General features: G+C 44.1%; 1 protein-coding gene across 1 annotated transcript; it reads right to left on the minus strand.

Annotated features, from left to right (window-relative positions):
• On the minus strand, positions 1 to 23,365 carry cacng3b (calcium channel, voltage-dependent, gamma subunit 3b). Its single transcript, XM_071912243.2, has 4 exons — positions 23,149 to 23,365; positions 4,749 to 4,832; positions 2,652 to 2,792; positions 1 to 515 (listed from the first exon to the last, which is right to left on the minus strand). Exons 1-4 carry the CDS (start codon positions 23,363 to 23,365, stop codon positions 1 to 3), a joined length of 957 nt encoding a protein of 318 aa, XP_071768344.1.
• Between the last annotated feature and the right edge of the window lie 1,322 nt (positions 23,366 to 24,687).

Consider the following 24,687-nt stretch of genomic DNA (forward strand, 5'->3'; position numbering starts at 1 on the left):
TCAGACGGGCGTGGTCCTGCGGTTGGGGTCCTTGCTGTAGTCCTTAGTGAGCGTGCTGCTCTGGAGGAACTCCCTCTCCGAGTTGAGAAGGCCGCCCATGCCGCCGCCGGCCGACTTGGTGCCGGCGTTGCCCGCCTCGCGCGGGTTCAGCGTGTACATGGGCATCTCGGAGGCGGCGGGCCCCGTGTAGCCGCCCTTGCCCAGCGGGGAGGCGTCGCGGCTGGGCGCCTCGGACGAGCGCACGCTGGAGCGGCGCCGGAAGCGGTAGCGGTAGGACGGGATGCGGCTGAAGGCGGACTTCTTGATGAGCTCGGTGCGGGACTTGGCCCGCTGCTTGCGGTGCTTCTCGATGAACATGTGCACGGCCAGTACGCCCACCATCTCGGCCATGATGAAGGACAGGGCGCCGAAGTAGAAGGACCAGCCGTAGGAGTAGGACTTCTTGCTGTCGCTCTGGCCCGGGTCGCCCGAGTTGGCCGAGATGTAGACGATGATGCCGATGATGTTGCTGAGGCCTGGTGGGGAAGGAGAGAGAGAGAGAGAAAGAGGGAGGGAGAAAGAGAGGGGAGGGAAAAGGGAGTGAGAGAGGGAAAGAAACAGTAAGAGAGAAGAAGGGGTTACATTACTATTTAAAAACAGAAGGAACAAACCAACAGGGGGAAAAGAGAGAAAGAACAAGCTTTTATCTGGTCACAACGGAAAGGAAGAGAAAACATCCATCCATCCAGAGAAAAATAATAGAGAAAACAATGTTTGTGAGAGAATGAGATGGAATGAGACAGGCTAGTGAGAATGAAAACAAAGCATGGGAAAATATACAGTAAATGAACAAGAATCAATAAGAGGGGAGAAACTCCGAGCGAGAATGACGCATCAAATAAAAAAAAACTTCACAAAGGTAAAGAGAGAATAGAGTGGCAGATTAGGGAGAGCAAAAGTGGAAAGAAATTGAAAGAAGCGTGTGAGAAAATCAAATTGAAAATGAAAAATTGTAAAGAAAGGGTTAGAGAACGGGAGAAAGAGACAGGAGAGAAGTGCTGAGTGTAAAAAGCAAAGAAAAGGGTGGAGAGCATAAGAGAGAGGGAGGGGAGAGAAAGAGGGCTAGATGGAGGCGTGGGAGAGGGTTATTGCACACAGCTGGGCTCTCTCATTCCATATCATTAGTCCAGAATACAGTGCTCATGCAGTGTGGTGGAACGCACAGAATGGGAACAATTAGCCAGCTGTAATTAGCCAGAATCAGCCCCGCACTATTGTGGTAAATAATTACCAATTTGGCTTCATGAATTTACTACAAAACCCAATGGGACCCTACACATCCCACTGAACAGCAATTACAGCGCTTTGTGTGTGTGTGTGTGTGTGTGTGTGTGTGTGTGTCAGGGGTGGGGGTGTTAAAGTGTGTGTGAGTGAGAGATAGCAAAAAGAGATTCTAGAGATTCTAAGTGTCAGCATCCATGTGATAGATTATGTGTGTGTGTGTGTGTGTGTGTGCATGCGTGCGCATGTGTGTCCGCGCTCCCACACCCTCATAGTGTATCACAGCGGCGTCATGGTATTCTTGCTGATTGATTAATCGGCTGCCGCGTCCAATTTCCACACACTGGCTTCTCAGACAGGCGCTTTTGTGTGCTTTAGGCGCCTAATGGGCTCCTTCAACAAATATTTGAGCGCCGCGCGCCTCTGTTTGATGTCGCCCCACAGTCGCACACACACACACACACACACACATACAGATGTACATGCATGGGCACACACACACACATACACCCAACATTGCTTATGCAGTTGATGCTAGCTGGAATGCAGCAGGCGATAACCTTGTGTTTAAATCTGATTTTATAGGAATTCCTTGAACCTCCCACAGAATTAGAATGAGGAAAAATGATTAGGATTCTGCATTGGTCATTTGGCCGGGGCACCTAAGATGGCCGCCATATTTTTGTTTTAATAAACGTTGTCACGGAGATAAGCGCCGGTACATCCTGGCATCCCGACTTGCTGAGCCTCGCGCACCGTGTCCGCAAATGAAACAATCCTCGTTTCCATGGCAACGATTGGAAAAAAATTCTGTAGTCGCCATTTTAGGTGTAGCGAAGGAGATTGCACTATACACCGGGAAGTGCCCTTTTCTATTTGTTTTAATTCTTTGCGCTTATCATTAAGATAAGATTAAATTTTATTGATCCTTGTGGGGAAATTGGGTGCTTGCAGCAGCAAAGGTAATAGGATACAGCGAGGGAAAAAGAAAAATGGAATACAAGCACAAAATCAGAATATAAATAAGCAATAAATACATTAAGAATACAATATAAACACGTGTGGGGTTATATAAACATATGCAGCTGTTATTCAGGTCAAGATGACTATTCAGGTCAAAATATGACATAAGAGTGTATGAGTGTTTTGTGTGCAAAGAGAAAACTTGACAGAAAGTAGAACAATGCATATTAGAGGACATAATATTACACACACAATAAATGGGTGCACAGAAGAGTTTCTTGTTTATCTTAACTACTGTGCTACTACAATAAGAAAATATCCAAGAAATACTTCCCCCCTAACAGACACACAGACCAAGACACACTCATTCACACACATATATATATTATACACACACACACACACACACACACAACTAACTAACTAACCTGCGGAGACAAAGAAGATTCCGGCGCTGAGGATGACATTGTGTCGGCTCCGGTAAAACTCGCTGGCCGCCACACACAGCCCACCCAGGAACAGCAGACCCACGCTCATGATGGGGAAGATACTGGAGGCACGCACCGCACCTGTAGACACACACACACACACACACAAACACACACACACACACACATATCCAGCCACATGTGCACACACACAAAGCAGAGAAGAATCGGATGAGGAAAAGATCCAAACATTTACAGTTGTTTAAAGATGCTACTTCTAGCATTTAAAAAATACAAATGTAAGGATAATTTGAGGACCCACTGCTATCGTTGCCTGACCTTAAATTTGGGCCGCAACCTAAGATTTGCTGCCGATACTGCTGTACATAAATGGATTGCGGGCTTCTCTCTACATGACAGAAGTACAGTGCAACTATGCTTTCACGAGTTCTACTCCTCAGAGAACACTAAATTTACTCAGTTGGGAAAAAGTTGAAGAACCCTGTCAATAAGCCACAGCCTTTTATGTAAAACTAAGAACATGTTCCATCAATGTTTTGGATGGTTAATGTCACTCAGTCTATCCATCAGGGAATAAAACATGGCTCTTAAGCTACAGGCAATGTAGTAATCCTTTGTCAGTACAATATGTTGAATGTGTGTGTGTGTGTGCGTGCAGGTGTGTGTGTGTGTGTGTCTGCTTCGGAGGATGCGTTTTGCACGTACACACATACATCGACGTGCAGAGACACACACACACACAGGGGCCAGCGTGCTGCTGCATGCTTGATTGAGCCTGAATTCAGAACATGTTAAAGCCTTCAGACTCCTACAGAGAGAGATGGATGGAGAGAGAGAGAAAGATGGCCTTAAAAAAACAGCGAACAGTATGTGCTTTAACCTCATAGTTGTGTCATTTTACACCCAAAGTAATGAAATTACACAACCAACAGTATATTTAGATTGTGTGTGTGTGTGTGTGTGTGTGCGTATGCTCTCTTATTTGATTTGCTCTGCTGTCTTGTTGAATTCCAAAACATTCTACCCGCGTGACTGACAGCCGCAGTGACCAGTGGCGTTGTGTGGCTGAGTGTTAAGCCCCGCCCCCGTGGCCCACACCCCTGGGCAGTATGAAATGCCGGTCACTAGGTCCCCGCTCCCCATTGGCTGGCCGACTCTGGGGCCTGTAATCTAATTGGCCGCCTCTGGGGATGTTGCTCTGTGCTCAGTGGAGCAGTGAAAAACAGCACAGGCTGCATCCTTCTTTTTCTTTTTTCTTTTTCTGGCCGTTTTCTCGCTCCGTCCATCTTTACTCTGTATTTGTCGTGGAAAACAAAACGGAGAGCGCTCCCTCCTTTCCGCTTCTGTATTTTTCCTCCATAATTCACCCTCTCTCTCTGTGTATGGCTGCATCCCTCCTTTTATTTCTGTTGTGTATCTGTTGAGGAAAACAATGAGGCGCTCCCTCCTTTCCTCTTTGTCGTTTTCTCATCAGCGCGATGGCTTCCCCATCTTTCTCTTGTATCTGCTGATAAAACCTTGGCGTCTCTCTTTCTCTCTGTTGTTCTCTCCATCATGCGCACTCTCAGTTCATCTGTCTCAGCTAAAACCCAGTCAGCTCCATCCTTCTCTGCGTTTTCCTCTATCCATCTCCCTCTTCCTCCTCCTCCTATTTCTCTCTATCTGTGTGCTGCGATCTGGGTGGCAATAAACAATACATACAGGATCTCCCTCCTTCCCATCCATCTGTCTACTCATCCGTCCATTCATTCTCCTCTCGTTCTATCCATCCCATCTGCTGTGCTCTCCTCTCTGCTGGATGCGCACAGCAACTCAGAGCGTCTCTCCATTCAGCATCTCCTTCCTTCCAATTCAATTCATGCTTTACTGACACGGCTGTCCAAAGCAGTATTGCCAAAGCAGTTTACAATATATTACAATATCATTTACCACTAATGTACTATTAATATACTAATCTACTGCTACTCTTTTTCTCTATCCCCTCCTGATTATTTATATCTCTATTTTTGATGAGTGTATGGGTGTATATGTGGATGCGTGTGTGTGTGTGTGTGTGTGTGTGTGTGTCAGACTTACGGAGGAGGTATTCGGCAGCGTCTGCTTCATAGTCGGCGTCCTCTGGAAAGTGGTCGATCTTCTTACACACACCTCTGAACGTCCCTGCAGAGGAAAAACACACGGCATTAAAAAACTGTGAGTAAAACATAATCAGGGACTTCCTCGGTTAGACATTTTTTGAAAAACCAGGTCGTAACATGAGTTCTATAACTCCTCATGCCACACACACACACATGCGTGCCAACACACTTATAGAATATTCTTTATGGAAAGTTATAAATCAGTCGTGTTGCTGCTGTGGGATTAAAGCCTCCAAAAAAATGCATTTAGGCATAAATTAAAACCCACTTCTTGTTCTGACTGACCACCAAGCAGTTTAAACGTTACAGTGTGCTTTGAATGAATTTCACGGACATCGGGGTTAATGAAAGTTACTCAGCCAGTAAAGGACAATGCAACCTTTAAATGAAAGAAAACTAGTAGTTATAAAGTTTTCACAGAACTGCAGCAAGTCATTTTTAGCTTCAAATGTTATATTCACGACAAGCCATCCAAGCCGAGTGGCAACAGTACGGAAATAAAATGAATGAGAAGCAATTATATTATAAATATATTAGGAATATATTTGATAAGATGTGTAGGAGGTTTACAGGAATATACCAGTGTATTTTTCAACTGTGAATGTTTCACACATTCACTGCGTTAGATGGTGTTTTTCTGCTGTTTTTCTGATGGTAGTGGAAAGCAGACTGTTTACCCCTTTAGAAGTTTTCTGACCTGAAAAACAAGATTAACAAACCAGGAAGGAGGAGCATTTTTAGGTCATGAAAGCGCTCCGACTCAGTTGTGGAAAGTCATGGAAAAGTCATGCGATTTCACATCAGAGCCACGGCAGGGATCCTGCTTACATGAATATTCAATGGAGACAGGCTCTAACCTATGTGTGTGTGTGTGTGTGTGTGTGTGTGCTCAATATGGTTATTAATCACATCATACATACTGTGTTATGTATCCTGGTATGATCACATTGTTCTCAATCAGACAACACAAACACACACACACACACAGAGGTGCACACACAGACACAAATGTAAACCTTTTAAGGGGAGTGAAATGTGCAAGCAAGCACACACACACACACACACACACTCACACAACCAGCATACCGTAGCTTTGTAAGTGCGTGACATAAACGAGAGAGAGAGAGAGAGAGAAAATAAAGAAAAGGAGAGAGAAAGAGAAAGAGAGAGAGAGAGAGAGAAGGAGAGAGAGATGACAGCTGATGCGGGACAGAGCTGTAGCCCTCAGGCTGTGTGTGGGAAACACTAATGAAAAGCCTTATCACACCCAGCACACACACACACACACACACACACCCATACCCATACCACTTAAATACTAAAACACAAAAGCACACATACACACAGCCTACTTGCATAACACTTAAATACAGACACTGCATGTGCACAAACACACACACACACACACACGCACACACACACACACAGCTCATTAAATTGATACATGAACACTATCAATCATGCATGTTAGTAAAAGCCTTCTGTATTTAGATTGAGGATGTTTATCATTGTCTGTGATAGAGTGTGTGTGTGTGTGTGTGCTCCCCCATATGGTGAGTCTGTGTCTATCTTACTGTGCTGTGAGTGTCAGTGTGCATGTGTTTGTGTGCGCTACACCGTATGCTGTGTGTGTGTGTTGTATTGACTAGGATGAGGTCTCCTACAAGCAGCCGTGAGTCAGGCAGAGTGACTCATCCTTCTTTGTACAAACCCCTACTGTGTGCACACACACACACACACACACACACCTCAGCATGTCTTCTGTGTGTGCATGTGCAAATGTGCATATGTGCGTGCGTATGTGTGAGTGTGTGTGTGTGTGTGTGCTTCATTCCCACCCTTCATTCAGTCCCATTCACACATGCTACTGGTCCACACCACAGGGAGAGAGAGAGAGAGAGAGAGAGAGAGAGAGAGAGAGAGAGAGAGAGAGAGAGAGGAGGTAGGGCAAGAGACGAGGAAAGAGAGAGAGATGAAAGGAGGATGAAGAGAGAGGAAGTGGTGGTGAAAGAGGTGGCAAATGAGTGTGGTGGTAAAACGGCAGGGGAGAATTAGAGAGAGACGGGAGGAAGAGGATGGAGGCGCGGCGACAAACGAATGAACGACTCAACCACGTCGCTCATTTGCATATGAAGAGTCTCTCTCCAAAAATGAGGAAACCACCGTATAAAAAACCAACACCCACGCTCAGAAAATCATTCATAAATCGATTCATTCAACTGACGCAATCGAGGATAGTAGGGAACTTAAGTAGGATTCTAGATACAGTATGTTAAGTGTGTTAGGTAGTGATTTCTTCCCAAATGGATATAGAGCTTTTTGGAAACGATCTCTTCATATATGTCCTATTCATGTTATAAAAATATGATTCATGTTCATCGTGAAGCCTGCATATGCTGCCGCTGTAGTTATAAAAAAAACCTGCTGAGTCATTTTCATGACTTTAAGAGCCCCCTCCCCCCCCCCCGTCCAAAAAAACATTTCAAACCCCTTTCATAATTATAAAAATGCACAGTTGCCAGTTTTAAAATAAGGCTATTTTTCTTAATTAGTGAAAAGCTGATTGTGGCAATTTGAAGTTTAGCGGCACAATCAAAATATCCAGTAAAGTTGGGGAAAGATGTGGGTTGTTTATAATGTGTCTTCCACACTTTCATTTTTAAGTTATGTTTACAATCTGATTCTCATCTGCACGTTCTGTACATGTTATCTACATCTGTAAGTTTAATTTATTTAATAAAGTGTATATGTCTACATGACACTTTCTGTACATACATGGCTCTCTGTAGAACCGTTTATGTGAATATGAGCACATTTTGCACATATACAGTATGTGCAAAATAAGCTGTAATTTCACCTGCTGCTGTATCTTCATATTCTCATTTTCCCAATGTTTTATATATAGTGTATATATGTTAATAATTTGATTTTTTACATGTATTTCATACTGCATTTTTTCTTCGTCTCAATACGTTCTTTGCATAGCCTCTTAATGCTGCAATCCAGATCCTTTTCATACTTTCATTAATACATTTCTTATATATTATACTCTATATTCTTATTCTATATTCTTATTTATATTCTATGTTTTTCTTTCCTGGATCCTATACTACTGTTTCCCCATGGGGATCATTCAAATTCCATCTTATCTGAAGATTGGATTTTAAAGACACTTGGCTTGAAAATGGCTACTTTAAATCTGTGTCTGCATTACTTTTCCCACTCTCCCGTTCTCCATCTCTTTACAGTGACGATCCGATGGGAGCAGAATCCATGTCCACACCTGTCAGTTGATGCGTCCCGCTGTGATCAGATGATACGAGTCGCACACACAACGTAACCGCCGCCTGCACCGTTTCTGTTGAAGGCATCAAGGCGTGCCGCGTCATCAATCAGCGCTCTGCCTCACGTCTGCCGGCCGGGAAATCCATTATACCTCCTGCCTTTTTAAATGGATGGATCTGTTTTGAACCGTTCTGATGTATAGAGCAGCAAAATGGCCTCACGCAATGAAGTACCAGTGAGGGGAGGAGCATGTGTGCACACGTTCAGTCACACACACACACACACACACACACACACACGCACACAGAACGGGGTTGAGGGACTAGAGAGATAGATGGCTGCTTATGTTTATCTCTCAATGGCTGAGAAACTGAATAAATAAGCAGTTAAAGGCACACACACACACACACACACACACAGAGTGATGTACACACTCATTCACTCACATGTTGATCAATATCCTCAGACTGTATTAGCATTCCTGATGATGTCATACTATAAACAACAATCTGCTAAAAATAACCTCAAGCTGCACACATGCACACATACACTCACCTATACGCACGCACACACACACACACGCACACACACACACACACACACACACACACACACACACACACACACATACATACACCCAGGGAGGGTCATTAAGGCTGGTATGTTGGACCTGCAGGTCAGACTGTTCATCAAGATGATGTGTGAACTGAGTAACAAACAGCGCACTGGGAATCTTTAAAACTATTACACACACACACACACACACAGAGGAGGAACACAGGGAAGAGAAGATATATGTATATGGCTGAACGGGGTGGGTGGGTGTGTCTGTGTGGGTGTGTGGATGTGTGTGTGTGTGTGTGTGGGTGGGAAGAGGGGAGCTCAGTAAGAGACTGATACCCTGATCTGAGATAAACAGCGGGAGAGAGAGAGAGAGAGAGAGAGAGAAACAGTGGCAAAATGTTCTCTCACACACTGTGACTGTCTCTCACTTTATGATTAACATGTGCTGCTGCTGTCACCTTCACTCTCTTGCTCTCTCTCTCTCTATCTCTCTCTCTAGCTCTAATCCATTTCTTCAGCTCCATAACGATTCCTGGTTGCCACCCCTTGGCAAAGAAACTACGCAAGAATATCTTCTCTAACGCTCTCTCACAGGAAATTATATTGATGGGAAAATAATATTCCTCACTTGACCTGTACCTCCCAAAACAAGCTTGACCTTTAACTCCCAAAACAAACAAACAAACAAATAAAACAAACAAATGTGCAGGGGTTCATATAACATTTGATACTTTCACCAAATGTGTTCTGCAAGCTGAAATTAGATTGGAATAGATAAAAGAAGGATGGGAATACAAACACCAAATATTATAGATTCAGTTGTCGGTTAGTCTGCAAATGCATTGTCACTAGCCTGCTTCTGTAACCTGACCTGTGTGTGTGTGTGTGTGTGTGTGTGTGTGTGCGTGTGTGTGTGTGGGTGAGTGTACTTGTGTGTGTGACAGTATTATATACTTCTCAGCCCGCACTGAGGTTGTGTCGAACTACCTCCAAATGCTGGATCAGTGTGTGAGTCACTAAGCTGTCACACAGGCTTATGTCAGGTGTCACAACCAGCCTATGATATCATCATGGAGAAACCTCTGCAACCCCCCCCCTCTCCCGCCAGACACACACACACACACACACACACACACACACACACACGCAGTTTAAACTTTGCTTCTACTGTCCTCCTCCCTCTTTAGCATTTATTTCATATTACTGGCTTGAAAAGGGGGATAAACTTGATTTTGTGAACTAAATGGTGGGTAAACCAAGAATATAGGTGGATCCTCGCCTCCCTTCATCTTTCCCTGACTCCCTCTCCTGTACCAGGACATATTTCATCAAGCAAGCTCTCTGCCAGGAGGCGTCCCTAATGCCTGTCAATCACGCGCACAGCGGTTCTTCTAGTCTAGTCCTGACCACCCTGCAAACTGCAGAGAGAAGACAGATACATCCACAGAAGAGGTGGCGTGAAACTGCCTTAATGCAAACTGAAAACTGAGGCTGGAATAAAATTGTAGAAAAAGGACAGTTGAGCACAAGACATGTTCATCAGGAGCCAAAATCAGGTCAGTCAGTCTGTGATTCAGTCAAAGTTAGGTAGCTGTGGCTTTGCAACTGCAGTGGCTGACACCAAAAGTATATTTATAGGACAATTATATCTCGTTAAAAGCCATTATATATTTGGCTATGTTAGCAGAGGCTTCACCTAGGTGGGAACGTTGCCAGGCAACCAAATAAACAGAAATTTAAAAGGGACATTGAACTAGATATGGTGGATCAAATCAGGTTTTGTTCAGTCAGCTTGCAGATCACAAAATCTGACTTCTATGATTTCTGACTACTTGCTAGTTTACAGGCAGCACACATTTGCATGCAAAATAATTTATATTGTTGTACGGTATTGTTGACCACTAAGAAAGAGCTAGATTGGAAGAGAAGATCATTTTCCTCCCATTCTACATGCAACATCTCCTCTTATCCACCATCTCTGTCATTTCTCCAAAGCTGCCTTCAGCAGGAAAGGAGGTGATTTGATTGGTCACGGCTGATGCCAGCCCCTACCACACTCGCTGACAATGTATTCCTCTTAATCCCACCCCGTCCAACTGTGCCACAGGTGCGCGCTGCCGGCCGCTAAAACACCAAACGTCAGTTGCCACGCCCTGTGTTCCCGCCCGCGCCATGCACCGCTGACTGCGCTTTACACCGCGTGCCATCGATTCACGAAAATAGTCAATTTCCTTTCCTCTGCCTCCTCCACCTTTTCATGCTCCGTCCCCCTCTCTCTCTCTCTCCCTCTCCCTCTCGCTCTCTCTCTCCACCCAGCATTTTGTGTGAAGGGAAGTTAATTCAGATTGATTATGCAGTAAGACTATCAAGGCCAACTTCAATGATATTAGTCCTGCTGGTCGTGACGGCTCATTTCAATAAGCTGTTTGGCTGTGGACACCTTCAGACGAGACAGAGGGGGGACAGAGAGAGAGACAGAGAAAGAGAGAGAACAACAGTGTGTCTTTTCTCCATGTCCTATACTGTATACATACCAGCTCCTTCCTCTAATATTCAACCTAGGTTTCCACACAAGTGCTCAGCCCAATATCACAAGGGATAGTTACATCAGAGTGACCAAACATGTTCATCCAATATAGCCAACAAAAAAATGTCAATACCTCACCAGCATCTAAACACATTTTTGGAGATATGTTTGAAGTTCTATTATGCTAACCATTAAATAATTAAAATCATTTCCTTGTTTGTGAAGGCAACAGGGGAAAAGATCATTTGTGATCACTGATCAGGCTGCAGAGCCAACAAACAGATCAATAACAAGACGATTACTGGCACTAACAAAACACTGAGAATATCCCCAACTGTGGTGACTGAACCAAATGTGTGTATACATGTCACCAAGTCTCACACACACTTTCGTTGCGTTTAGTGTAATGTGCTTTTTTCCTTCATAACCATATGAGCTCTGCACACATTAAGATGGATTTCTCCCATCAGTCTTCACTAGCGAGGGCTTGACTTCTATCTACACAGATTTTCTGCTCTATTTTCAGCCTTGCATCAGTGTCACACACTGATCATCACACTTATATACACCCACACACATGCTCACAAGCACACACTCACACACAGTACACACATACGCACACACACATACATACATTTGGACATATACGCATATATTCACATTCAGGCTAATTTGATCGGGAGTGACTATGTCACACTGCTGTATACCAATTGAACACACACACACACACAGAAAGAAACATATATACTAAGATAGCAAATATACAAACCGCATTTCACACACACACCACACACATACATACACACACACGGTGGGAGCATCCATCAGGAGACATTTGCCTCACAAAGGTCAGGGTGGCCCGAGGGCAGCTGCAACTACAGCCACAGCAAGGCATGATGGGACACAGCGAATGGGGAGGGGAGTCGTGTGTGTGTGTGTGTGTGTGTGTGTGTGTGTGTGTGTGTGTGTGTGTGCGTGTGTGTTTGCCTGAGTCACTGTGGTCTAGTTTCGCCTACTGGGTTCACTGTGCTGTTCCTGTCACTTACGTATAAACACACGTACACACATGCACACGCACACGCACACACACACACGCACTCTCCCTTGTGTATGTGCGCTCTCACTTCTCAGTGCGGCATGTAAAACCATGACGTCATTCTAAGTTCACAGCAGATTCAAAAAGCACAGCCCCATAAAGAAGAGAGAGAGGGACTTCACAGTAATAGCATGTTATACAAGTAGCCAATCCTAGACCTGTTCCTGGTCTATATGATCTATGATCTGGATCTACAATGGATCTTACCTGACAACAAGGTTCATTTTCTGCACAAATTAATCTAACAATTGTAAAATGTATACAATCCACTCAGGCATCAATAGATATCTGCAACAGACGCAGGGTTTCTGAATGCAAATTTGAGACTTGAAGACCTTTTCAGTGCTACCTGGATTGGAATTTAAAACAATTTAATGGTGCAACATTTTATATTACATTACTGTAAACAAATGAGACCATGGTCGAGACGGCTGGTAGCCTGTATCTCACATCAGTAGTACTATTAGTGCTGTTGTTTCTCAAAATTAAAGTCGAGATGAAACGGCATTTCGAGAGTATCTAACTTCCGTATCGTGACGTATTTCCGAGTGAAACAGGAAAGACAGGCGGGACATAACGTTGGGAGGAATTTGATTTGAACGTTGAAAAGTGGGTGTGTCATAACACCCGAAGACACACCGAAGTACCATGCTGTTGCTAGCTAGCTAACTAATGAATCTTAGCCTCTTAGCTCTGTGTGCTAAAAGTTGAAGATTGATTGATGGGTGGATGTCATGATATTATTGGTTGAAATTAGTTACGGGCATGCTTACGTAAGCACACGGCATATTTTGTTTTACAGGAAGAAAACATGATTGAATTTTGATATAAGAATACAATGAAATTGATTTTTGGTATTTTTTTTGGCATCTATTGTTAAATAGGTGCACAGTATGACCGGGGATGTGATCTAAAAGGGTTAAAAAGGCATTTTTCATTTCATCTCGTCTTTAAAGCCATATTCCCCATAAACCCTGTTGCTGCTTGTCACAAAGAGGATGTTGCTATTTGTCCCCCCCCTCCCTCCGTCCCTGGCATCCATCCGTGTGCGTCTGTTTTCTCTTTTGCTTTACTGAAGAGGATAAACATGTTTGAACTGATTTTCCATCATTCCCATTAATGTTGAAATGCTACACATACACCTCTAAAATCCCAAATCAATAAACAAAGCTGACAAAACCAGACTATTTACGATTGAGCATGGCTAATGAAAGCTCTGAAACTATAAATGGACAGAATAAGAAAAAAGACAAGAAATTAATTGTTAAGGGACATGAAGTCCAATTGTATTGTAAAGCAGATGCAATGAAAAAACATGTTCTGCATATTGTGCTAATAACTCTGTCCTGTATTAATCTAAGAGTGGACACGCAGCACAAAGAAACCTGTCACTGCATGGTGAAAAAATCCAACCTCTAATAACTGTATTCAAGACATTTTAGTACATCTTAAGGCCTTAAATTTTCTTTCAATCGTTTTAAGGGCCCACAGACACCGTGAGATAATGCACAAGCTCCACAGTCTCAATCTGTCACACACACACACACACACACACACAAACACTCTTTAAAATTATGTATGAAAACAGCAAGTACAGCAAGTCCCAGGGCTAAAAGGCGAGAGGTAGAGTGGAAACACTTTCCATTTCACCGACGCCTGACTAACTGTTGGCTGTTGTTAGAGTCCCGCGCTACAAACACACTTTAATTATTCAACTTCACCTCGCTACCTCTCCCTCTCTCTTTTTGCATCTCTTTACCTCTTTCTCACTCTCCTCCCTCTCTCCTTCGCCCGCTCTATCTGTACCTCTTCCCCTCGTCTGCCGCCTCTCTCTCCCCTGTCTCGTTCTTCCATTTATCTGTTTAATTATTTCAATCGTTCAACTTCACTTCGCTTCCTCTGCCGCTCTCTGCGTCCGTTTGCCTCGTTCTCTCACTCCTCTCCCTCTCTCCTTCTCTCTCTCTACCTCTATACTTCTCCCTTTAGTCTTTCTCTTCTCCCTCCTCTCTCTCTCTATATCCTTTCTTCTGTCTTTCTTCGAACCGTGCAAATGGACAAAATGACTTCTTGAAAATTTCCAACACAAGGACATTATCTGTGTTGCCTTGCAGTAGTTTGCGTCTTACAAGTATTTAATGTTTAATGCTGGAAAGCTAGTGTTTGACTTAGTGGTTGACAGTAGGTTTTGACTGATAAAGGTTTTTGAAAGCCAGTACTGGTTTCGATATTTCTGGATTGAAGCTGCCGATAGCTGATATTTTGTTTTTCAATATCTTTAAATTTGTCCATGCTTATTCGAAAAAAAACAACAAAAAACACTATTCTTGGCAGGATGGAAAAGCCTTTGAACCCCAGGATAATTATTATAATAAAATATATGCTCACCTTTGGGAAATCTGACCAAAATGCCACATTAGAATCAAGGCCCAGAATCAAGGGCTTTCCACAGAAAACCAGTGTAGTACTGATCAATTATACAATAAATATGTAATTAAACAAACTGCAGCATATCATCATATCTGAGGTGGACGACGCTGACTGCTTTATATACGAGTTTTCAGTCTAGTCCTTGTTGAGTGTTCATGAAATCATAGGAGAGTAATGAGGTTTGCATGCTAAATAGTGAAAATGTTCCACTGGAGAGAAATACTGCCTCAAATCAAGGTTAAAAAGGAGACACAAAAAACACAAACAAAAATGCTGTGTATCCAGATGCCCCTACTGTTGTGACAAACTATGGGCATGAGCTTTCAGACCAGCCATCTGACCTCTTTCTTGCCCTCTCTCTCCCACACACACACACAAGCTGAGGATGTACAGCAGAGTGTACAAGTGAAACATCAAAACACCAGCTCACATCTCTAGCACTGACTTAAAGGTGCTACACCTAGCATTTTAACATCAGTAAATTATTACAACATTAACTTTGAGACAGTATAAATACCATAAACAAGCAAGACCATCACATCATGAGAAATCTGCTGGATTGCTTTACGGCACAAAACAGGAAGAGGGCGCTGTTCTTCCAGAGCAAACAGAGCTAAAGCTTTCAGAGTTTCCCACAATGGCAGATGGTGGAAGGAGTGAAAAATCCCTTCCAACATGTTTATCCTCTTCAGTAAAGTGAAAGAGCAAACAAATGCATGTGGAGCGACATCAGGGAGGGGGAAGGGGGACAAGGTGCAACATCGTCTTTGTAACAGCAAGGGTTTATGGGAAATGTAGTCTTAACTTTAAGAAACACAAGCACTTATAATACCACTGGTGTGAAATAGAGGCTACCAATCATCTCAATCATGGTCTCATTTGTTTACGCCAATTATACCAATGTATCACAATTAATTTGACAATGATACATTGATGTTTAAAATGCTAGACATAGCACCTTTAATATAAACACATAATATACATAAATACACAATTATTACACATTTCATAGAGGTACACATGCCTACTCAGACGTATGCACACATGTATGGGCATACAGACACATACAGAACATGCACTCATACTCACTCTGTCTCTCTCACATGCACCCACGTACACACACACACACACACACACACTACTAGAAAACAGAGGAGAGGAAGAGCAGGGAGGGAGCGAGGGAGGGAAGGAGGAAGTTGAAAAGCAGAGCAAATTGGACTGCTTGTTTCTTCAGAGCGCCTCTGACAGCTTAGTGTGGGTGACTGTGCCTCTTCCTCTCTCTCTCCGTTCCTCTACCTCTCTCTACCTCTCTCTCTCTCTGATTACCTCTTTCCAGCAAGGAGGAGAGAGAGAAGCGGAGAGAGACAGAGAGAGAGAAAGAGAGAGAGAGGGCGGGAGAGGGAGAGGCTGGTTTCCACGGTGATGGCTGATGAAAGAGAACGAGACAGGTTCTGCTTGGTTGCACACCTCTTCTCTTTCTCCCTCTTCTCTCTCTCCTCCTTTTCTCGGTCCCTCCCTTCCTCAAACGCCCATGTTTTCTCTCTCTCCGTCATTTCCCACTGTCTTCTGCTCCCCTCAAAAACATCCCTCCATCCCTTTCCAATCTACCCTTCATCCCTCCTTCCTCCCTACCCACTCTCCTCTTGTCTTCTACTCTCAAGCATCCCTCTATCTCTCTCCATTCCTCCTCCTCTCACCCCCTCCCCAACTCTACTTCCTTCTAATCTTCTCATTTTCTCTCTCCCTCCTTCCCTCCTTCACTAGCAGGTATGGTCAAAAATTCATTCCCTCCGCTTCATCTTCTCTCACTCCTTCCATCTGTACCCTCCTCCCTCTGTCTCTCTCCATTTCCCGCTTGATAATTTTTTCCCAAGGCACAATCAAACTCTTTTCATCTCCAACTAATAGCTAATATCCCTCCTCCCCTCCTTTATCCCCCTCTCTCTCTCCCCGCCTCTCTCCATCCCACCCCAAAGCTCCTTGTCTCTAATACCTATCCCTCCCTTCTCCCCTACCCTTCCCTCGCTCTCTCCCTCCCTCCCTCGGTGGATCTCTCCTTTCTAAGCATGGTTAAATGTTCCTTGGCTCTGTCTGAGGCTTAACCCTCTCTCTCCTCAAGACCTGGAAGTGATTGCATTCATTTTCCACACTTTTTCCAGGCTTTCCAAACCTGTGTAGGAACCCTGTTTACCCCACCCTACCTCCCTCTCTCCCTTCCTCATTCCTTCCCTCCCTCCGTCACCTTTCTCAATCCCTCTTTCTCCCCGCCCTCTGTCTCTCTCTATTACCAGGTGATTGATCATATCCCACACATGGCTGAATACTACCTCCCTACCGCCTACACACCAACGGTATAATGTTCACAGGACACAATATGTGGAGGAAATTCTGGTTCAAAGAGTACTGTATTCAATAAATACATACGTATTATGATATTTGAATGTACAAACCAATAAACTGAATAATACTTTGGTACTTGGGCTTTGTAAACCATCATTTAAATAAATATAAAATCCTTTTCAAAAACAGATGCATGTATTCTATCATTTTAGAACACATTTGACTAAAGTTATCAAAGATATTTTTTTGTAACAATGTCTTTTCAGAACCAAAAAAATGTCATGAATTGTTGAATCTTTTACGAATCAAATTACATGTGGCTTGTATTTATTTGTGGATTTTTGAGACTTTTATTTTGCTTGTGTTGGTCAACCAATAGGATGAATCCTGTCCTGCGTCAAAGTAGGCTGTCTATGCTCAGAGGAAATCTTTGCAGAAATGACAAATGTACTTGAATTCTGGTTGTTCAGAATAAGAAAGATGCCACTATATAGGCCTATTTGTTTGAGTTTTGAACCAGAATTCTCTCCATAACATTAAGTGCCATTACTACACAGAAACAAGCTATACTTTTCATTTCCAACACATTTGAGAAGTAATTTGGAACAACACATCTTGCGTTTCTTTGCAAAAAAAAAGAGACAGGGAGCAAATGACTATAGAAGGCTGTCAAACTCATTGGTTTGAGTGTGTTTAGACGTAATCCTCACACCTCACCTCCATCCCCTACCTCACCCTCTCATCACACTTTCCTTCCCTCCCTCCCCTCTCTCTCTCTATTCCTGGGTGGCCATTTATATCCCACACTAGTCAAATACTATACCTCTCTCCATCCTTATCCTCTTTTCTCCCCTCCCTCATCCCTCCCTACCCTCTCTCTCTATTCCCAGGTGATCGTTTACATCCCAGACATGGCCAAACGCTCCCTTTCTCTACCTATTACCTATCCCTCCCTCTCTCTCCCTCCCTCTATCTTTCCCACTGTCTCTCTCTGTCAGGTGATCGTTTTTATCCCAGACATGGTCAAACACCCCGCATCTTTAATTAATGCCTATCCCCCTATGCTGTGACCTCCTTTTCCACTCCTTACCCCCCTACCACCTTTTCTTCATTCCCTCCCTCCCTCCGTTCCTCTTTATCCTCCTCTCCTCCCTCCCAGGTGATCATTTTGGTCCCTATCCCTGTTTAATACCTATCCCTCTCCCCTCCCGCTCGCTCTCCCTCTGTCTCTCTCTATTATCAGGTGATCATTTAGATCCTGGGCATGGTCAAACACTCCCTGGAGATTCACCTGAAACAGAGGCCATGTACAGCTCATCTATCACTTCCCTCCCTCCCTCCCCGACTTCATTCATACACGCTCGCCTCCGTTTCCCCCTCTTTCCCCCCTTCTTTTCTCTCGTTCATTCATGCTCTTCCTGCATCCTCCATCCCCCTCTCCTCCCCTTCCAACACCCCCTTCTTTCCTCATTTCCTGGCTTTCTTGCAGCCATTTATCACGGGGGAACTTGACACCTCGCTACACCTGCACAGACACAAACTACCGTAGGATGCAAGAAATCCCAATCTGACCGCACACAAACTATCGCAGGGCAGAAGAAGCCCAAACTATCAAGGGACACATTAAGGCCCACAACATTGGACATAAACAGTCAGGACACAAGACGCCCCACTACACCATGAAAACAAACTATATTCTTAAAAACTCAGCAAATCTGAGAATGAAGTTTTTATCTTTGTGTTTCTTTTTCAAAGAAGAGGCTGGAAGCACATGGCTGTAGGAAAACTGTCAAACTCGTCAGTGTGAGGGTGCGTTTATATGTAATTCCCCCTTCCCCTGCAACTATTCCGTCAGGTCACTGTTGTAAATGCGGTAAGAACATGTTCTCAGTCAACTCGCCCAGTGAAGGAAAGGCTAAAAGGTTGAAGGTTAAAAGCTACGACTGCATGAAACATGAAACTCCATCTAGAATGATGGCAGAGCATTTCCTTACTCTAGAGCTCTAGAGACAGGACATTTGTCATAGCTGGCTGATTGACCTGAACTTCTTTTGTTGCTTTTAGCCAAATGGTATGACATAGAAAAAATCAATTTTTCCCATTTGTATTTCACATGTGTTTTTCCTCCATATTCTGCTCCTATCTGTTGATTTTACATTACGTTGTTTTACTGTTGTTTTGTCATTGCTTTTATCAGACAATAACCATAACAAACTTTAAGAACATTAAGGAATGTCATTCTAGAGCCTGATAGATCATTCAGACTCTAGAACTCCGATGGGATGTTCTCATTCTAGAGCCATAAAGCCTATTGAGATTCTGAATTATGATAGAATATTCTCATTCTAGAATCCAGTAGATCATTCAGACTCTAGAATTCTGATTGGGTGCTTTCATTCTAAAATTCTGATAGAGATTCAGATGGAAAATTTGAAACGGTAAACTGGAAACATTGATACCTTCCATCTATCCTTCCTTCCTTCTTTTGTTCTTTCTTTCTATCTTTCTATCTTTGCTTCTTTCTTTTTTCTTTCCCCCTCCCCCCCCATATTCCCTGAAACAGAAATGGTCACTGCTATTGTAAAATTTACTACATGCTACACAGCATGTATGCATGACCGCCCTGTGCATTAAAGAACACCACATACATGATGCCCCCCCACTCTCAGATGTCAGGCAGAGTACAGCCACATGTAGAGCAGTCAGAGACATCCATTTCCTGTCAGTTTATGAGGTCGTTTATGAATAATAAAACCAAGACGACCAGGGACCCAGGAAGGAGGGATGGAGCGAAAGAGAAGAGAGACAAGAGAACTTCTGCACTTTAGTTGTGTTTGTGTGAAATTGTATGTGTGTTTGTGTACGTGAGTGAGCATGTGTGTGTCTGTATGTTTTTGTGCCTGTGCATGTGAGCCCATGTGTGTGTCTCTGTGTTTGTGCCTGTGAGAGAGAGAGTGTGTGTGTGTGTGTGTGTGCTGACATTGTGTGACATTGTACTGACATTGTGTGTTAACTTGGCCTACTGCTCCCACAGCTGTGCTTATTTGGCGGCTTGGGAATATCCCAGAATTTGTCTATTTATTCATTCAATTACAAGTATGCGTGTGTGTGTGTGTGTATGTGTGTGTGTGTGTGTGTGTGTGTGTGTGTGTTCAATCAAGCCCCATACCTGCGCCATCTGGCCCTGTAATAGCCTTCTACGCCCCCCAGAATGAGATGGTTATGTCTGGCTGCATCAGACAACACACACACACACACACACACACACACACACACACACACACACACGCGCGCGCGCACACATTGTCAACCTCCGCTAGAGGCAATGTATCTCTAATCTTTTTTTAATGGTAATTGAAAAACAAAGTTTACAGTCTTGCCTCTGTGTAGAATGTGCTTCATGACCCTGGATCCAAGTCAAATCATCTATAGTGAATTATAATATGTCAAGTCATAACTAGAGCATCAAACAAGGACAAGCAAAAAGTTTTTAGATACAAGGATTCTGCAAGACACTGACAACACACTCACACACACACACACACACATACTTGACCCCAATTTAAACAGCTGTATTTTTGTAACAGCTATATTGTATTTTTGTTAGCATGTGATGGTAGCCATATTGACAGACATATTTGGTTGTCTCCCACTATAAGCAGACTGTATTATGGGAAGAATTAATAATATAATGCTATCAGGCTTAGAGAAAGACTGGGAGCAACACTATCCAGTAACCTGTACCCCACAAGTACTATAGAGAAGCCTAGTATCCATACACAGTTTTTGTAGCCCCCCTTGGATGTGGCCTGAAATCCAGGTTGGGAACTACTGATCTTGAACTTCTTCTGATGTAAAAGCCACATTTTTTAAAAATTGTGTTACGGCATCTTTGCTTCATTAGAGATTCCGCAGGGAAAGCAACAGAAACGGTGGAAAGAGAGAGAGGATGACATGCAGCCAAGGTCATAGGCCAGACTCAAATCTATGATTCACACACACACACACACACACACACACCTACGTCGCAACCTCAAACTCGTTCCCATGGTGATGCACCATAGTCTGCTGAGCCACAGAGATGCCCCACAAACACATTTACCAGCGTAAACAGGCCCTGCGATGTCTGTGTCTGAACTGCATTACCCCCTTTTGTTGTCTCTCCTTATCTCTTAAGGTACTTTGCTTCGCGCCAAACACACACGCTGTTATCAGGTATGTTTCTACTGTCTGCTAATTAAAGCCAAATCAAACGGAAAATAACCGCTTTTCTCTTCCTCCCATTTCATTTATCCTCTGCTCCCTCTATCCTTTTCTTGTCCTCTCTCCAACCCCCCCCTTTCACCCTCCACACATTTTTGCCATCTACTCCTTTTCTCCTTTCATCCACTTCTCTCATTACCACTTCTCCTCTGCTCTGCTCCAAGTTTAAGGTTTTGATTTTCAAGTTCATTGCATAGCCACGAGGCATGAGAATATGAAATGAGAGACCTTCATACAGTAGAGGGCCACTCCAGTCGTGTAGTCAAGGGGATGTTGGTGGGGAAGGATGGGGGGGGGGTCTTTGAAGCCAAGTCTCAACAGGGTGGGGGAACGATGCAGCGGTGGCCAAACCCAACACACACTAATGCAAATCTAATGCTGGTAAAAGCCCCACCAGCATAGTGGGGCAATCACCTCGGTTATAAGCTTTATAATGTGGTTGTAATACATAGGATTAGATTCAATCTTATTTGGAGGTTTATGTTTTATTGTCTCAATTGAATAATCTAATTAAAATAGGGCACTCACCCATAATTCACTGCCATAATTCACTGCCATGCAGCAAATGTACACCAAACCAGCTGATTGATACAGTACTTCTGATTGGTGGAGCTCACTGCAAGGCTGGCACCAATGTTACATTCTGATTGGTGGAGCTGACTACAGACTGGATGCCAGTGTTACATTGCTTCTCATTTAGTGGACTGACTAGAGGCTTGATCATAGAGTTACATTACTTCTCATGGTGGAGCTGACTAGAGGAGTGGCGCTGGTATTACAGTACTTCTGATTGGCGGAGCTGACTACAGACTACTTGTCAGTGTTACATTCCTTCTGATTGGTGGAGCTGCAGGCTCTGGACTTGTATATCCAAAATGCCACTGATGCGGCAGGAACGAGCCGCAGCAGAACATGGAAGCCCTGACCCTGTGTATGTAATATGTGACATGGACATGCATATGTAGAGTGTGTCTCAGGGAAATGCAAAGGAACACATTCCTAATCAGGCTGTGTGTAAGACTCATAGCAACAGTGTGCAGATACACAGCGGGCATCCAGGTACTTGTTAGTGGTACAGCTAACTGGCATCAACCTACATCTTTTGATGCCTGTTAGCATAAGTTCTTTATTTGTTCCATCTTATAGTCTATCAGCAATGGAGTGTAATGCTCACAAAACAAGAGCAGAACACAAATCACAGCAAAGGCAACATCATCAGCAACTATTCTATTCTATTCTCCTGTGTCAGGGGAAGGGATGCAAGGGTAAAGTGAGGACTGCTTCTTAAGAACTGAGTTACAGGGATTATGGGATGCTGTCACACACACAGAAGCAAAAACACCCACATACAGACTGACAGACAGACAGACATACACACACACTGGGCACACCAATGCGCCTCTGCAGGAGAGACAGTCAGACAGAGGCAGACAGTAGGACAGACAGCAGGGTGTGTGTGTGTGTGTGGAGAGACACAGAACCAGAGACACACATGCAGGCACACACACACAAGGCACATGCTCACGCACACACAGACAGTGAGAGAGAGAGAGAGAGAGAGAGAGAGAGAGAGTTAGACTGAGAGAGAGAGACATGTATGCACACACACACACACACACACACAGAGAAACAGGCAGAGACAGAAAGAGGAAAAACAGAGGCTTGTCATACATACAGAGAGAGGGAGAGAGAGAGAGAGAGAGAGAGAGAGAGAGAGAGAGAGAGAGACACATGCACACACACACACACACACACACACACACACACACACACACACATACACATACACAGATAGACAAACAAACAGCCAGTCATGCAGTCAGACTGATCACGTACCTTCCAGACAGCAGGTCCGCCAGAGGCCGGAGTGCGTCATCACCTCCTCGTTCTTGCGGCTCGTGTCGTTGTCGCCGCTGCTCTTCACGCGGCAGACCCCGCGCGAGTACAGCCAGTAGTCGGTACCGACGGCGATGGTCATGAGGCTGAAGGCGGCGAACGCGCCCACCGTCGTCACGAGCATCTGGACGCCGCGGTCACACATCAGCATCTTCATATAGGCGGCTCCTGTTTTGCTTATTTTTTTCCCCTTCTCTCTTTATTCCCTTTTATTTCCTTTTATCCCGCGAGACTTCGAGAGTCAGAGTGAGGTTCAACAGACACACACTCAAAAAAAATAATAATCAGTGATTAAAAAACCCCCAATATAGCCTAAGTAGCAGTGAAAATGACTTGGTGTCTTGTCCGTTGAGTTGACAGGGGCTCGTGGCAAAGGGCGGGAAGGTGGGAGGGCGGCACGTCACTTTCTCGCGGATCAAAAACCGGTTTTCACCACACCACCACTCCCCCACCTTACACACACACACATGCACGCATGCACACGCGCGCGCACACACACACACACGCGCACACACTTAAGGTTTAACGGCCACCGGTTCTCCCCGAGACTCCCCTCACTCAGAGCGGAGGGTAACGGCAATGCCACATTCTCTCTCTCTCCTCCCTTTTATTCCGTTTATTTATCCCAGGGTTAGGCGAGGCGAGGCAGGGCTGCGTTATCCACCCGTTACCTAGATCTCTTCGTCCCCCTCCTCTTCTTTACCCCTTCACTCCCTCTCTCTCTCTCCCCCCTCCGCGTTTTCAACTTGGGCTGCTTCTCCAAAACACCTCCGTTATTAGTCCGTTAGCTGTTAACAGCCACAGTCTGGCGCCGACTCCATCTTTAAAACAACAACAACAATTAGGGGATTAGTTTGTTTTGTTGACCGTTTAAACCGCACAACATAAATCAAGGAAGGGGGTGGCTAGATTTTTTTTTTTTGAGTGAATTTCAGCTAAAAGACATTGCTGTCTCTCTCTCTCTCTCTCTCTCTCTCTCTCTCTTTGATCCCCATATTCCTTATTTGCCTATTTTCAATCTCTTCTTTCTCTTTAACCTAGTATATTCTCTTTGACATCTCTCTCTCTCTCAATTCATTTCAGTTCAATAGGCTTCACTGACATGCATGTTATAGGCTATTGTTAGATGAACAGTATTGCCAAAGCATGTAAATAAAGCTGAACAAAGTCGTATATAGTCGTGTTACTCGTACATAACAATAAACATAGGCGCTCTCTCTCTCCCTCTCTCTCTAATAGATTGTTTAGGCGGCTCACCCCTAACTCACCGCTGGAATCTTGACCGTTGGAAAAATCTCTTCGTTCGATAATCTCTCTCACGGTAACGTCAAAATATGACAGTGGATGTTTTTTGGTGGGTTTCCTCTAAAATTGATAAATGAACGGACGGTGAATGAACGGATGAATGAATCCCGCAGCTATGAAGAGAGGAAACGGGGACCGAGATCCGTCGTGTGTGTTTTCCACTCCAGCTGTTGA

The sequence above is a fragment of the Centroberyx gerrardi genome, chromosome 7 (assembly GCF_048128805.1).
Source record: "Centroberyx gerrardi isolate f3 chromosome 7, fCenGer3.hap1.cur.20231027, whole genome shotgun sequence".
Taxonomy (NCBI): Eukaryota; Metazoa; Chordata; class Actinopteri; order Beryciformes; family Berycidae; genus Centroberyx; species Centroberyx gerrardi.